The sequence below is a fragment of the Myotis nattereri genome (genome assembly GCF_964212035.1).
Source record: "Myotis nattereri genome assembly, chromosome: 19".
NCBI lineage: Eukaryota > Metazoa > Chordata > Mammalia > Chiroptera > Vespertilionidae > Myotis > Myotis nattereri.
In genome coordinates this window covers 12,571,868-12,587,158 of record NC_138095.1, presented here as the reverse complement: position 1 = coordinate 12,587,158, position 15,291 = coordinate 12,571,868, and the positions used below count along the sequence as shown (strand labels likewise).

The following is a 15,291-nucleotide window of genomic DNA, read 5'->3' as shown; positions in this document are numbered from 1 at the left end:
AACACTCCGGGGGGCCCCGCGCGTGCACCGGGGCCGCGCGCTCCAGCCGAGGGCTGTGCTTTGCGCGAGCCTGCAACTCACCGGCCATTGCAGCACCCACTGCGCTTGCGCGTCCGCTTGGGCTCCGGTCACGATTTGCACTTCTCCGGGCCCCACTGCGCATGCGCCTGCGCCGGGCTCCGCGGCGCTCCCGGCTTCCGGCTGGGACGGTGGCACAGCCCTGGCTCCACGCGCGTGCACTCCCCTCGCTCGCTTTCCTCGCGGAGCAAAGCCCACCCCGCAGGCCTCTCTGCTCCTGAATGCTGGAGAAATGTGCACGCGCCCGATGCCCTCCTGCGATCTGGGGAGGTCGACATTCCAAAACCCGCCTGGCCCTGGCCTTTCAGAGGAGGACTTGCAGCTCGGCGTGAACTGCACAGGCGTAGCCACGCTGCAAGGCTTAACGGAGACGCCAGATGTACAAAAACGGTCTCGTGCTTGCTTGTACAGTGGAGTTAGGTGTGTGGGCTCGGAAGAGCATGCAGGTGTTCATGCGCAGGTATGGCCTGGGGGCTAGTGCAGGGTTGCATGTGGTCACACATCTGCAGGACCTGCGGACCCCAGCCTCCCAGGCTAGCATCCCTCGGGATGCCTGCGCTGTCTTGTGTCCTCAGGCAGGCCAGACACGCCCCGATTCTGGCTACCTCAGCCCCTTCTTTGACTGTGCCATCCTCACCTCTCTCCCCAACTTCCATCTCCTCCATCTCCTATAAAACCCTGTCTTGTCCTGCCTCACAGAGAGATTGGGGGCAGCCCACACCGCTCATCTCTGGGTTTCCCCCAACCTGCACTGATTTCCATGAGCTGTCTGCCTGGGGCTTCCCCTTATCTCCTTTAAGTCTATACAGACGTCACCTTCTCAGGGCATAGCCTTGACCACCCTCTCCAAACACCCCGTCTCACCTTCTCTGCTTCCTGTCTCAGTCGCACCAGCTGACATACTATACACTTTCCTTGTTCATGTTGTTACTGCCTGTCTCCCACACTGGAAGAAAAGCTCCATGAGGTCACAGATTTTGTCTCTTTTGTTCACTGCTATGTCCCCAGCAGCTAGAGCAGTAGGTTTATGGTCCATAATAGGGAGGCAAGAAATATTTGTTCACTGAATTAATAATCACCATCATAGTTAGTGTCTGGTTGCTTTTCATGACCAGCCATGGCTCTAGGCCAAGCATGTCAAACTCAAAGGTTAACCCGGGCCAAATAAACAAGGTTTAAGTTTATGTGGGCCACACAAAAAACAAAAGTTTCAATTTTCATAGAAATGTAGGTTTATTTCGATAGAGACATGCTGAATACAAAGGGCTGAAATAAATGAGTCATTGTTAACATAAAATAATAGAACATTTTAATAAAAATTAATATTTTTTCTTGAACATTAACTTACCAGACACTGAATAACCGCACAAATTAATAAACGTCACGCAAATAAATCTATTTTTCTTGTTCTCCGAAAGCGAAATATTTCCTGTTGCGCACACCAAACAAGTCAGTCCAAGACTAATGACGTGTCCATCGGCTGCTAGAATATTCGCTGCTAGTATTAGTGGAGAGAAATGGCGCGCCTGCGCGTAAGGTGCGTAAGCGAAAGGAATGCAACACAAGCCAGCCAATAGCGAACATTGTAGTTCGTTATTAATAATTATGTTTAACAGGATATTGTAAAAATGAAGTTACGACATTTTTATTAAAACGTTTCTTACATACCGTTATATTGGCTGGGCCGCAAAAATATTCGTTGTGGGCCACATGCAGCCCAGGGCTGCGAGTTTGACATGCTAGTCTAGGCAGTCTCCACCAACAATCTCAGTGACCCAAACCATTTCCTGCTTCTTGGAGGCCTGCCAGCATCTCCTGCCTCAGGGGCTCACTTGCCATCATCAGGGACTGGGTCTCTTGCAGCCCGTCTGGGGCTGTGATGTGACTACAGTGAGACTAAACCCCTGGGTCCTCACCTGGCTTCCTCCCGTAGCTTCCAGCTACGGGAGGAAGTTACGTAGGCCTTACAGGAGCTGTGGGCAGCCAGGGTGCCTGTCATGGATCTGTCTGCAGACCTGTGGCAAGATCTCTGGCAGAATCCTGCCCTCTGGAGCCTCTCCCCCACCCCCACCCCACACCCCGGAAAGTATCTCCCCAAATGGTGAATGCATGCTCGTCTCTTCCTGGCTGTACCTGTCTGTCCTCAGCACAGTGCCGGTATGGGACAGGCACTCGGAATTGCACTGATGAATGAATAAATAGTCCTCGGGGAATTCTTCAGAAACTCTGTAGCCAAATACCCTTCTGCCATGAAACTTCTACTTATTTAAAAAAAATAATAATAAATTTGATTTGTAGCACTTTAAATTGGCAGGCGAATTTGCCAAAACAAGAAAGGCGGTCTGATTTACTGGGGAAAGATCAACGACTTGATTTCGATATCGTCAGCTACTTTGTGAATGCCTAGGAAGACAGCTGAGGGAAGTGGTTCACTGTTGTACCTTTGGAGGAGTAGAGAGCTTTCAGCATACGCTGAGGTTTCAGAGCAGGAGATGGGTGGGGTCCTGCTCTCTGCCAGCCACGTGACGTAGGTAACGCCTCCCCCTGTGCCTCGGTTTCCTGTCAGTGCCTGGTCCACACGCATCGCAGTGTTATAATTGGTAGGTCCTGGTCCTGGGAGGGTGGTGGAAGCTGCTACTACTCACTCCGTGTCCTCCCTTCTCTCCTTAGACTCAGGGCAGGGTCCTGCTCCAGACCGTCTGTGCAGCTGGCATTGGTGGAACGTTTCAGTTTGGCTATAACCTGTCCATCATCAATGCCCCAACCGTGGTATGTACCTTCTGTGCCTACGATCACCAGCTGAGTTGACGGTTGTCCCCTGTGGTGTTCAGGCCAGCATCCACTTGGCGGCACTTTCTCCCACACATCCGCCCCCACTGGGATGTCCCACAGGTACTTCGGGTTCAAATCCAGCTCTGCATCCTTCCCCTTCACCTGCACTCCTCCTGAATCCCCGATGACTCCGCCGTCTGCCCAGTGCCTTTACTCTGACACCAAGACCTTCACTACCTCTAGCATCCAGCCATTTCTCCCCATGCCTCTGCCAGGACCCCGGTTCAGGCCCCAGCTCTCCTGTCTGGATTGCTGGCCCAGCCTCCTCACTGGCCTCCCTACCTTCAGCTTCTCCCCTTCTAGATCCTCTCACGTCTGATCAAGCCCAGAACATTCTGTGTCTTCCTAGTGCCTATAGGAATGAGGACAGACGCATCCACCTGAAATCCAAGGCCTCCTGGGGTCAGAGCTGTTCATGGCTCCCGCCTTCATTCCCCAGCCCCAAGTCTTATACTGACTTGCAGTTCCCTGAATGCACATAGCCCTTCCTCAGACCCTCCTTTTGCTGAGAAGTCCTCTCTCTCCACACCCCCCCACAACCCCCCCCCCCCCCCCCCCCGCAGAAGCCCCTCAGGAACCACCCAAATGCCATCACCTTCCTGGTGCCTTCCCTCACCAGCCCCCAGCGGGACGCCACCCCCCCTCCCCCGCCCTCGGTGTGGCTGTCAGCACTTGGGCTGTGCTGGTTGTCTGGGCCCCTCTCTCCCTCCTGCTGGCTTGCTCAGTGTTGGGTCATCTGTGAATCCCCAGCAGCTGATGCTGGCCTGGCCCCTGTCCATGTTCATTCTGGGCCTGTGGAAAGGATGAGTCGGTGAGCCCCAGCGATAGAAGCCGGCTCTAACTTGCTTAAGGAAGAAGGGCAAGTGTCCTGTCACTTCGCTGGGAAAGATGTGCGGATATAAACTGTGTGTGTGGGGTGGGGGTGGGGGTGGAGAGCTGCAGGAACCAGGCCCTAGGAGGGAACTGGGGCTCTCCTGCCTGGCCTCATCCTTTGCCCAGTGACAGGACAGCAGCTGTCACCAGACTCACTTTTTAAATATATATATATTTTTTATTGATTTCAGAGAGGAAGGGAGAGGGAAAGAAACATCATTGATGAGAGAGAATCATTAATTGGCTGCCTCCTGCACTCCCCGTACTGGGGATCAGGCCTGCAATCCCGGCATGTGCCCTGATCGGGAATTGAACCCTGACCAGGAATCGAACCCTGACCTCCTAGTTCATAGGTCGATGCTCAACCATTGAGCTACATTGGCTGAGCCAGACTCACTTTTTATCAGCTGGGAATCCCCAAATAAAAGTCCTCCCTGGTAGCTCTCCACAAAGAGGCCTGGGAAGAGTGATTAACTGGCTTGGATCACATGCCCACCCCTAGACCAATCATGTGGTGAGGAGGGCAGAGCACTTCCATTGGCTATATCTGGGTCAGGTGACTACCAATCCTATATAATAAAAGGATAATATGCAAATAGACCGAACAGCAGAACAACCGAACAACCAAAGTGTAATATGCTAATAATATGCTAAGGCTGCTGAACCTCTCGCTATGACATGCACTGACCACCAGGGGCAGATGCTCTGACCGGTAGGTTAGCTTGCTGCTGGGATCATTGGGACTGAGCAAGATGGGCCTGCACGCCCTGGAGCCCTCCCATGGTCTATCCCCTGCCCCATCGTGCACTGGTGGGGTCCCTCAGACTGGCCTGCACCCTCTCACAATCCAGGACCCCTCGGGGGATGTCGGAGAGCCAGTTTCAGCCCGATTCCGCAGGCCACGGCCCTTGAGAGGGTGCCAGACGCAGGGCTCATGGCTGGTGAGCGCTGCTGAGGCAGCGGGAGCCTCTCTGGGACTGATTGGGCGTAAGCCCACGGCAGGCACAGTGGGGCCGGGATGAGCGGGAGTGGCAGGTAGGAGCTGCAGGCAGTATTGGACTGTGGGTTTCAGCCAATCCCTGCAGGCCACCCAGAGGGACCCCACCCGTGCACGATTTCATGCACCGGGCCTCTCGTAGGGGCTATAATTGACAATGGAAGAGAACTTCTCCAAAGGAGGAAGTGGGTAGCAGAAGCCCGGGTGGGAGTACATTCTGGGCAGAAACAATTCCAGCCGCCAGCCTCTTAGAGAAAGGAAGAACGGCTGGCTTGAGAAAGGGAGGTCTGAACCAGCTGCATTTGTTTATTTGCTCACTCAACAAGGATGTGAGTGCCCGCCAGGGCAGACTGACTTGTGGGGCACTCTCACGTCTTGCCTCCTGTGGGCCGCCCCAGTGGGACTTTCTTGGCCTCGGAGCCTCCCCTACCTCACTGGATGGTCACTCCTGAGGAGTTCCAGTCAAGGTTGGCTCTTCTGGGCAGGTCCTTCCTCCAGGGGAACCTAGTGGGTACCAGGCTGACAGCCATTACCCTGAGCTGGCCCAACACTAACTCCCCAGCCCTCCTGACATCTTCCCTTACATCTGGTTGGGAGGCCTAAGACCCGCCCGACACTAACATTTCACCTCTAACCAGGGGAGGGGGGTGTGGGTCTTCCCCGAGCACAGTCATTCCTAACCTCGTGGCCTCTGTTCCATTTCCTGAGTGGCAGCTCTGGGGGTGGGGTTGCGGGTGGCTCAGGCGGTGGACAAATCATCTCACCTCTTTGGGCCTAATTCCCAGTCTTACCAATGAAGAGTCATGTGTTCTCCCAGACGAGTACTTGCCGCAGTCGGGGTCCCAAGGAGACACGCAGCAGAAGTCAGTGGGTTTCGATACCACAAAGGACTGAGCGGGGCGCTGAGAGCACACAGGCCAGAGGGGGTGCAGTCATAGCCGTGCAGACTCAGGAGCACAGGAGGGCGGCCATGTGGCCCAGACCCCTTGAAAGTGACGGTGACCTTTGGCCTCCTGCTCTGTCTGTAGTTTCGTTCTCCCTGTGGGGAGCCCTAGCGTGTGTAGTCCCCCCACCCCCCCCCCATCCCCTGGGAGGCTGACTGGCATCTCTGTTCACAGCACATTCAGGAATTCACCAATCAGACCTGGCAGGCGAGGACCGGCCAGCCACTGCCTGACCACCTGATCCTGATCATGTGGTCCCTCATCGTGTCTCTGTACCCCCTGGGGGGCCTCTTTGGAGCGCTGCTTGCAGGGCCCCTGGCCGTCATGCTGGGAAGGTAAGTGCTTGCTGTGTACCCCCAGTGACCGTTACTGAGGGTCACCCCAGTCTTCAGGCCGAGGAATGCCTGTAGCTTCACCATGAGAGTCACAGCTCAAGCGGATTTGGTGGAGGGAGGCGTCTGCTGTGCGAGAGGGAGGACTCCAGTGACTAGTTCCACATCTGCCAACAAATGCTGTTTGTGAACAATAGCCTCATTTCCCCCTTTGTAACCAATCTTTTCTTTCTTTCTTTTGTTTTAAATATATTTTTATTGATTTCAGAGAGGAAGGAAGAAGGAGAGAGAAATAGGAACATCAATGATGAGAGAGAATCATTGATCGGCTGCCTCCTGTACACCCCACACTGGGGACCGAGCCCACAACCGAGACATGTGCCCTGACCAGGAATAGAACCGTGACCTCCTGGTTCATAGGTCGACACTCAACCCCTGAGACACACCAGTAGGGCTACCAGTCCCTTCCTTTTACAAGGGAGTTTGAGGAGAGGGGTGCTTATCTGAGGAAAAGCCATACGTATCAATCTGTCATTTCAAGCTGTGGGACAGGCAGGAAGGAGAATGGTTTGAAGTGCGTTGGGACATGCCACGTGTGACCCAGGTACAATGGCTAGTGGTCATTTCCACCCAGTCGCTTAGAGTCCTTAGCACAGTTCACACACACACACACACACACACACACACACACACAGGTCTGATTAGGGCTGGCTGGGGTTGCAAAGAGGGCTCCCCAGGGGCCGTCCCTCTGGACTGACCTGAGCCTCCCTTGCCTGTGCCCCACTCCCCCCAAGGAAGAAATCCCTCCTGGTGAACAACGTCTTTGTGGTGGCCGCGGCGATCCTGTTTGGCTTCAGCCACAGAGCAGGCTCCTTCGAGATGATCATGCTGGGACGGCTGCTCATGGGAGTCAGCGCAGGTATGGGGGGCGGGGGAGGGCATCTCGCCTGCCCTCCCTTCCTGCTCATTCTTTATTCTCTTCGTTCATTAATTTATTCTCTTTATCCGTTGATTTACTTTTCACTCATGCCTACCTTCATTTTGCAAAAATGATTAAGTATGGTTTATCTAAAAAGGCTCATCGAACTAGACATTGAAAGTGGATATAGGAAAATCAAAAAAGTTGTATAGGGATGTGAGGACAAACATTCCCAGACCTACACCAACAGGGGGCGTCCTGTGTTTGAGTAACGCGCTAAGTAGGCACGAGCTTCCTGGCAGCCAAGGTGTAAAGGCATCTAAGATGGGTTCTCTGATCTTCCAGACCAGTGGTTCTCAACCTTCCTAATGCCGCGACCCTTTAATGCAGTTCCTCATGTTGTGGTGACCCCCAATTTCATTGTTACAAATTGAACCTAATTAAAGCATAGTGATTCATCACAAAAACAATATGTAGCCCTAGCTGGTTTGGCTCAGTGGATAGAGTGTCGGCCTGCGGACTGAAGGGTCCCAGGTTCGATTCCAGCCAAGGGCACATGCCTGGGTTTCGGGCTCAATCCCCAGTAGGAGACCTGCTGGAGGCAGCCAATCAATGATTCTCATCGTTGATGTTTCTCTCTCTCCCCTTCTCCCTTTCTCTCTGAAATCAATAAAGAAATAGATTTTTAAAAAACAATATGTAATTATATATGTGTTTTCCGATGGTCTTAGGCAACCCGTGTGAAAGGGTTGCTCGACCCCCAAAGGGGTCTCGACCCACAGGTTGAGAACCGCTGTTCCAGTCAGAGGCAGAATAGCCCGTTAGGGGTTCCTCAGTTTGGGGGGCCTGTCACGTGAGGGAGCAGAGTTTTGAGCACATCCATCTGGGCTTTTAGGGGTTCCCATCAGCAAATCCCCTCTTGACTCCCTGCTGTGTAAACAGCCAGGTGTAAATGTCTCTATTAGGGATCTAGTCCAGTAAAACAAAGCATGTAAAAGTGTAGTGGCTTAAAGCAGCCAATATTGTCTGATGGCTCCTGTGGGTCGGGACCTGGGAGTGTCTTAGCTGTGGCTCTGGCTTGGTTCCCTTGAGGCTGAGATCACGCTGTCAGGCAGGGCTGCAGTCACTGAGGGTTTGACGAGGCTGGAGGACCTGCTTCCAGGATGGCTGTTGGCAGGGGGCCCCGTCCTCAGCCTGTGGGTCTCACACGCGGTGGCTGGTTTCCTCCAGCGTAAGTGATCCAAGAGAAAGGAGAGAGTGTGTGTGTGTGTGTGTGTGTGTGTGTGTGTGTGTGTGCTCAAGGAGGGGGGTCCCAATTTTTAAAAAAATATATTTTATTGACTTCAGAGAGGAAGGGAGAAGAAAAGAAACATCAATGATGGGAGAGAATCATTGATCGGCTGCCTCCTGCACGCCCCACACTGGGGATGGAGCCTGCAGCCTTCACAGGTCGATGCTCAACCCCTGAGTCACGCGGGCTGGGCTGTTTTTTATGTCCTAATCTCAGAAGTCAGACACCGTTAGTTTTGCCACAGTCTCCTTGTGAGAAGTGAGTCACTGAGAACAGCCCACACTCCAGGGGAAGGGAACTGGGTCAGACTTTGTCTTTGTGCCCTGAGGACGAGGACCTAGCACAAAGGCTAGGTCCCCACCTGCTTGGAGGGAGAGCAGGGCACCTCTGAGGCTTTGGCCAGTGACGCATCACCTTGTTCCCAGCTCCCTGCACCCAGAGAGACGCAGGCCCTTGATGAGACCCGGTTCCTGATCCCAGGCCAGGCAGGGAGGGGCCGGCACTCCCAGCAGGCGGACGATGCTCAAATACTGGCCTCCTAGCGTTTGGCAGCTGTTGCCGTCTGGGGTGGGCAGGGAGAGTGCTGTCTGGTTCCGTTCTCCCGCTGGTTGCCTGCATGCCAGGTGTCTCTGGAGAAGTCAGGGTGAGGTGAACACTGCAGAGCAGTGGTCAGTGAGTGTCGCTGTGAGAGCCGGACAGCGGGTGGGCATTGGATGCTGCCCTTCCCTTCTCCCACCGCCCGCTCAGCTCCCTCGGAGCCCTTTACATTCAGCCCAGTGACGGGGTCTAGGGAGACCCGATGACCAGAGTGGGACTGTGGTGAGGGGACAGGATGGGGCTGATCTGAGAACGACTTCTATCTCAGCGGTCCTGGGGGCAGGGGAGGGGGGGAACCTGGAGTCCGGCTGGCCCTACAGCAGGTGGGGGGTGCACTCAGCCTGTGGGGTGAGGGAGCAGCTCTGTGCCAGGATCCAGTAGACAAGGTGCCAGGAGGTGGAGAGGCAGGCCCGGGCATTGTGGGGCGGGGGTCCAGGCTGCGGTCTGACTGTCTGCGTGCACACGGCCAGGTGTGAGCATGAGCATCCAGCCCATGTACCTGGGGGAGAGTGCCCCCAAGGAGTTCCGGGGAGCCGTGGCCATGACCTCAGCCATCTTCGCTGCCCTGGGCATCGTGATGGGACAAGTGGTGGGACTCAGGTAAGTGCCCGCCATGTGCCAGTAAAAGCCCTTTGCCTAGACTCCTCCCCCCATATGACGTAGATGAAGGCGTGGCTTCTTTGTATTGCGGTATTGAGACCTGTCCCCTTCCATCTGCCGGTGCACAAAACAGGTCTCAGTGAGCCACACTTCAGTGTGAATCACCCTTCTCATCCTCTCCAGATCAGGAAGCAGAAAGCAGGTCTTGACAGACAAGAGGGGGAAGGTTTGGGCTTTTGAAGGGGAGCATGTCTCGGTCATCCCAGAAAAGAGAGGAGAAGGCCAAGCCTGGAGCCCTGGAAAGGGAGTTGTCAGGGAGAAGGTGGGGCCACAGCCGTGCCTGGGCTGGCTCCTTTCCTGGTGGGAGGGGGCTTGGTGTCCAGGCCCAGAGCTGGTTAGGAAGAAGCGCAGAGCCATGCAGACCCTCTGCCCTCAACAGGACAGGCAGGCAAGTTGGGGGGTGGGGGGAGCAGGTGAATAGGGGGCAGGGCTCTGGCATGGAGGTGTCTGGCTGGCCTCTCCTCTGCCTCTCCAGGGAGCTCCTGGGTGGCCGGCAGGCCTGGCCCCTGCTGCTGGCCAGCTGCCTGGTGCCTGGGGTGCTGCAGCTGGCCTCCCTGCCCCTGCTCCCCGAGAGCCCGCGCTACCTCCTCATTGACCGTGGAGACACCGAGGCCTGCCTGGCAGGTGAGTCCCGGACCTCAGGTCCCTAGAGCACTCTCGGCCAATGGGCGCCTCTGCCCAGAGCATGGGGGTCCCCTTTTCTCAGGGAAAGGTTGTCCCTCTCTCTGAAGGTCCGTCAATCCCTTCCAAACCCCAGGGCGGTGCAGAGAAAGCTCCCACACACGTGCAGGATGAACTACCATGTGCGACTTCCCTGGCCCCAGGCCAGCGGGGTGCTGACGGCCTTACTCATTAGCTATGGCCACAGTCACGATGCCCCAGAACAATCCCCAAATCTCTGGCTTAAAACAACAGTCACTTACCCCAACCAGGTGGTTGCAGCGTCGTCCCGTACACCAAAAAGGTTGCAGGTTCGTTTCAATTCTGGTCAGGGAGGCAACCGATCAATGCTTCTCTCTCTCTTCCCCCCCCCCCCAAAACTTAATAAACATATCGTCGGGTAAGGATTGAAAACAACAATCATTTACTTTACTTTCCATTCATTTACTCATGGGCTGGCTGCACAGCTCTGCTAGTCTTAGCTGGGCTGGCTCTCCTGTCAGAGGCAGCTGAGGACTGGCCTGTCCAGGCTGGTCTGGGCTGGAGAGTTCAGCTCTGCTGCACATGTCTCTCTCTCTCTCTCTCTCTCTCTCTCTCTCTCTCTCTCTCTCTGTCTCTCTTTGTCTCTCTTTCTCTCTTTAAAAATATGTGTTTATAGCCCTTGCGGTTTGGCTCAGTGGATAGAGTGTCAGCCTGAGGACTGAAGGGTCCTGGGTGCGATTCCTGTCAAGGGCACATGCCCGTTTGCCAGCTTGATCCCCAGGAGGCAGCCAATCAATAATTCTCTCTCATCATTGATGTTTCTATCTCTCTCTCCCTCTCCCTTCCTCTCTAAAATCAATAAAAATATATTTAAAAAGAAAAAAAGAAAAAGAAAGAGGTTTGTTTTTTATTAAACTAACCTAGCAAGTTTGGAATAAGTTAAATCCAATTACAATTTGTTCCTTCTGAAGGTCTTTTTGTGCTCATGTCTTTTTTCTTTTTTTTTTTTTCAATCTTCACCCAAGGATATTTTTCCATTGATTTTTAGAGAGAGTGGAAGAGAGAGGGAACGACAGAGAGAAATATCGATGTGAGAGAAACACATCTATTGGTTGCCTCCTGAATGAGCCCCGACCAGGGCCTGGGCCGGGGAGGAGCCTGCAACCGAGGTACGTGCTTGCATTTGTCCGGCCTCCTCACCATTCTCTGTCTGGTCTTGGAACCGATACCGTAAGTCACAGGTCTTAGTTATGGCGGCACCCACTCCTTGTACCAATTCATTGATCGGTTTTCCATTTCTGCTTAATAATCGCTGTATCTCCGTGGCCAACAACAGAAGCAGCTGCGTAGCTCACGCCTCTGTGAGTTCTCTGGGGTTGGCTGATGTAGGGCTGGGTCTGGCTGGTGGCTCTGCCCCTTTTGGTCACTCATGCAGGCCTACTGGGCATCGGCTGTTCTGTGCGCTACCAGCTGGGCAATCCTGTGGGGCGCGGCTACAGTGTTCTGGCCAGGTTCAAGCCTCAGACTAATGAAAGGACAGGGTCCTCTCATTGCCACGTGCAAGTCCCAGCTGGAGGGCAGGGCCCTCCCAGCACAATTATAGCCAATGGCTGTGGTTGTAAGCTTGAACCTATGGTCCAAACACTGGCCCCACGTGCCTTATGATAGAGTTCAGGTGCATATAGTTGAGTGAGGTTGGAACTCACAAAAATGCTGTAAACAATGTGATCACGCCCCTACTTTGCCTCGTGGCATCTGCTATAAAGACACGGCTTGTGGGCGCTGTCGTCTCCTCATCAGGGAGCAGTGTCCCACCGAGACCCAGCTTTCATTCTCTTGTCTGACTTTTCTCAATCCTTTCACCCCCCACTCAGGGTCACTGAACCAGGCTGAGCTGGCATGGCACATAAGGCGCCCTGGGGCTGAGTATGCCATGGCCGTGCCGGCTCCCCACACAATCTCTGCTCATTCTGGCACCATCGAGAGAGCTTGGCGAGATTTTATAATGATGGCAAAATAGAAACGAGCCAGGTCCCTGAAGGCGTGGCCGGAACAGGGTCCTGCCCTCCCCACAGACTCATCCAGTCGCTGTTTCGTTGGATGGACCAACCGAATCCCGAGGTTCTAACATCCTTTCTGGTCCATGAGGCTGCGAACTGACAGGGCCAGGGAGATCATCCTATCTGACCACCCGGGGCCCAGAGAGAGAGAGAGGGGGGAGTTGGGGATAGGAAGCTCATTGTGGGGGACCAAAGAGAGGCCAGGGGGAGAGAGCTCAGCACCCCCTCTCTGCCCCAGCGCTGCGGCGGCTGCGGGGCACTGAGGACTTGGCGGCGGAGCTGGCGGAGCTGGAGGAGGAGCGGGTGGCCTGTCAGGGCCTGCGGGCCTGGCGCCCCTGGGAGCTGTTCCAGGACCGGACCCTGCGGAGGCAGGTGGTGAGCCTGGTGGTGCTGGGCAGCGCCATGGAGCTCTGCGGGAACGACTCGGTGAGATCCCCCGCCCCTGCCCCTCCCTGCGGACTGCGTGCTGCAGGCCCCTGGGAGCCACAGGAGGCTGCAGGGAGCCCGTGCCCCAGAGCCGGCCCTGTGCCCGCCTCCCCAGATGTACGCCTATGCTTCCTCCGTGTTCCGGGAGGCGGGGGTCCCCCCGGAGAAGGTCCAGTATGCCATCATCGGGACCGGGTGCTGCGAGCTGCTCACAGCGTGTATCAGTGTGAGTCTGGCTCTGGGCTGGCCTCCCCCAGCCCCTGGAAGAGGGGGGATCTGGGGTGCTGACACCCTGAGGGCTTCAGGCCTCTTCTTTAAGCCGTTTCCCAGGCCAGGTCACTGTTAAAATACGGGGAGTTCGCCAGCGTTTATTGAGCACCTACTATTTGCTGGGCACTCGAACCGCGATTTTGAGATGAGGGAACTCGATGAAGTTGGGTGGCCTGCGGGAAATTAATTTCTTAATCAACTGCAGCAATAAGCTGCTCCCTACCCCACCGTCCGCTTCCTCATGAGGCCCCGCCCCACTGCTCACCCCAAACCAAGGGGACCGTGGCCCGGGGTCCCAGGCCAGCTGCTGAGGGCCCCTTTCCTTTGCAGTGTATGGTCATTGAGAGGGTAGGCCGGCGGGTGTTGCTGATTGGGGGGTACTGCCTGATGACCTGCTGGGGGAGCATCTTCACAGCGGCCCTGTGCCTGCAGGTAGCCGGCGGGGATGAGGAGGGTGGCGGGGTGCCGGCTGACCCCCACCTCACCCCAGCCCTCTGCTGCAGAGCTCCTTCCCCTGGATGCCCTACCTGGCCATGTCCTGCATCTTTGCCTTCATCCTCAGCTTTGGCATCGGGCCCGGTGAGTGGGCTCAGGGGGCTCTGGGCTTTGGGACTTGCCGAAGGAACCTGGGCACCTGGGTGAGAGACGGGTGGAGGTGAATGCAGTGTCACCTGCGTGCCCCACCCCCACCCGTCCCGAAGCTTCCGGAAGAACACCGAGAGGTCCCCCACTGCCATCTCTGGGGACCTTCCCTGGCTGGCAGGCCCGTCCCTCCCCTCCTTTCAGCTGGAGTGACAGGGATCCTGGCCACGGAGCTGTTTGACCAGATGGCCCGGCCTGCCGCCTACATGGTCTGCGGGGCGCTCATGTGGATCATGCTCTTCCTGGTTGGGCTGGGGTTCCCCTTCATCATGGTAGGCCTGCCCCTCCCCCCAGGGGGAGCTGCCTTAGGTGTGGTCCCTGTCCGCATGAGAACCCCAGTGGGAGGCCTCCACCCGAGGACACTGAGACTAAAGGGGACGGGGCTCATCTAAGCCAAGAAAGACAGGTCCCTCTCGCAGACCTGTCCTGGGGCCGAGTAGAGCCGCACTGGGTCTCAGGGTCTCTTTTAACCTATAGGAGGGATTGTCCTACTTCCTCTATGTGCCTTTCCTCGTTGTCTGTGTCTGTGGGGCCATCTACACGGGCTTCTTCCTTCCTGAGACCAAAGGCAAGACCTTCCTGGAGATCTCCGAAGAATTGCACAGACTCAACTTCCCCGAGCGGAGGCAGGGCCCCCCGTGGAGGGGCCCCAAGGTCATCCAGTCCACAGAGCTGTAGCCCCACAGCGGTGGCTGGGGCTGACATAGCTTCCGCTCGTCCCTTTGCTTCCTCTCCGTTTACTAGCTCCTGTGTTTGTTCACTTAATGAGTGCTTATTATATGAGCACCTACTGTGTGCAGGAATGGTGCCAGGTGCCTAGCAATAGTGGTGAGCCAGAGAGATGGGATCCTGGGCCTCTTGGTGTTCCCCACCTAGAGGCCGTTAACGAACAGGAAACCCATAAAAACATAACTACAAACTCAGGGAAATGCAGTGGAAGAAAAATACAGGTTGTGAAAGGCGTGCACACCCCGGGGGTGGAGGTGCAGGTGGGGCTGACCTAGTTTGAGGGGCATGCATGGTCAGAAAAGGATTTTCTGAAGAATTGATTTTTTAAAAATGAACTTTATTGTCTCTGGCTGGAAGCTCAGTTGGTTCAAGTGTCGTCCTGATAGGCCAAAGTTGTGGGTTCAATCCCCGGTCAGGGCACATACAAGAATCAACCAATGAATGCATAAATAAGTGGAACAACAAATGGATGTTTCTCTCTCTCTAAAAATCAATAAAAAATAAAATTAAAATCAACTTTATTGAGGTACAATTTGCGTAGAATAAAATGTATCCGCAGTGAGTATACATGTGATGAGTTTTGACAGATTTATCCACCCACGAAACCACCAAACACTGCGATCAAGGTAGAACATTCACATCACCCCCAAATCTCCCTTTGCAATCAATAGCCCTCCCCTTCCCAGCCCCAAGCAACCACTGACCTGTTTTCTGTCACTACAGCCCAGATTGGCCTCTTATATATCGAATTTGACATAAATCCATGCTGTATGTATGCATTTGTGCCTGGCTCTGCTCCCGATAAAGTTTTAAAAATTCATGCAGGTTGTTGCATGTATTAATATATATTCCTTTGTATTTCTGAGTAGTATTCCACTGTATGGACAGGACACAATTTGCTTATCCATTTACCTGCTGGTGGACATTTGAGCTGTTTCTGATTCTTGGCCATCATGAATAAAACTGCTGTGAACGTTCCTGCACAGGCTGTTGTGTAGA

General features: G+C 54.8%; 1 protein-coding gene across 1 annotated transcript; it reads left to right on the top strand.

Moving 5' to 3' along the window:
* Positions 1–310: 310 nt before the first annotated feature.
* Positions 311–15,268, top strand: SLC2A11 (solute carrier family 2 member 11; the record flags this gene model as incomplete). Its single annotated transcript, XM_081113576.1, has 12 exons — positions 311–538; positions 2,749–2,847; positions 5,899–6,059; positions 6,851–6,975; positions 9,334–9,463; positions 9,999–10,147; positions 12,464–12,651; positions 12,767–12,877; positions 13,252–13,353; positions 13,425–13,500; positions 13,708–13,835; positions 14,041–15,268. 12 exons carry the CDS (start codon positions 311–313, stop codon positions 14,239–14,241), a joined length of 1,698 nt encoding a protein of 565 aa, XP_080969702.1. The 3' UTR covers positions 14,242–15,268.
* Between the last annotated feature and the right edge of the window lie 23 nt (positions 15,269–15,291).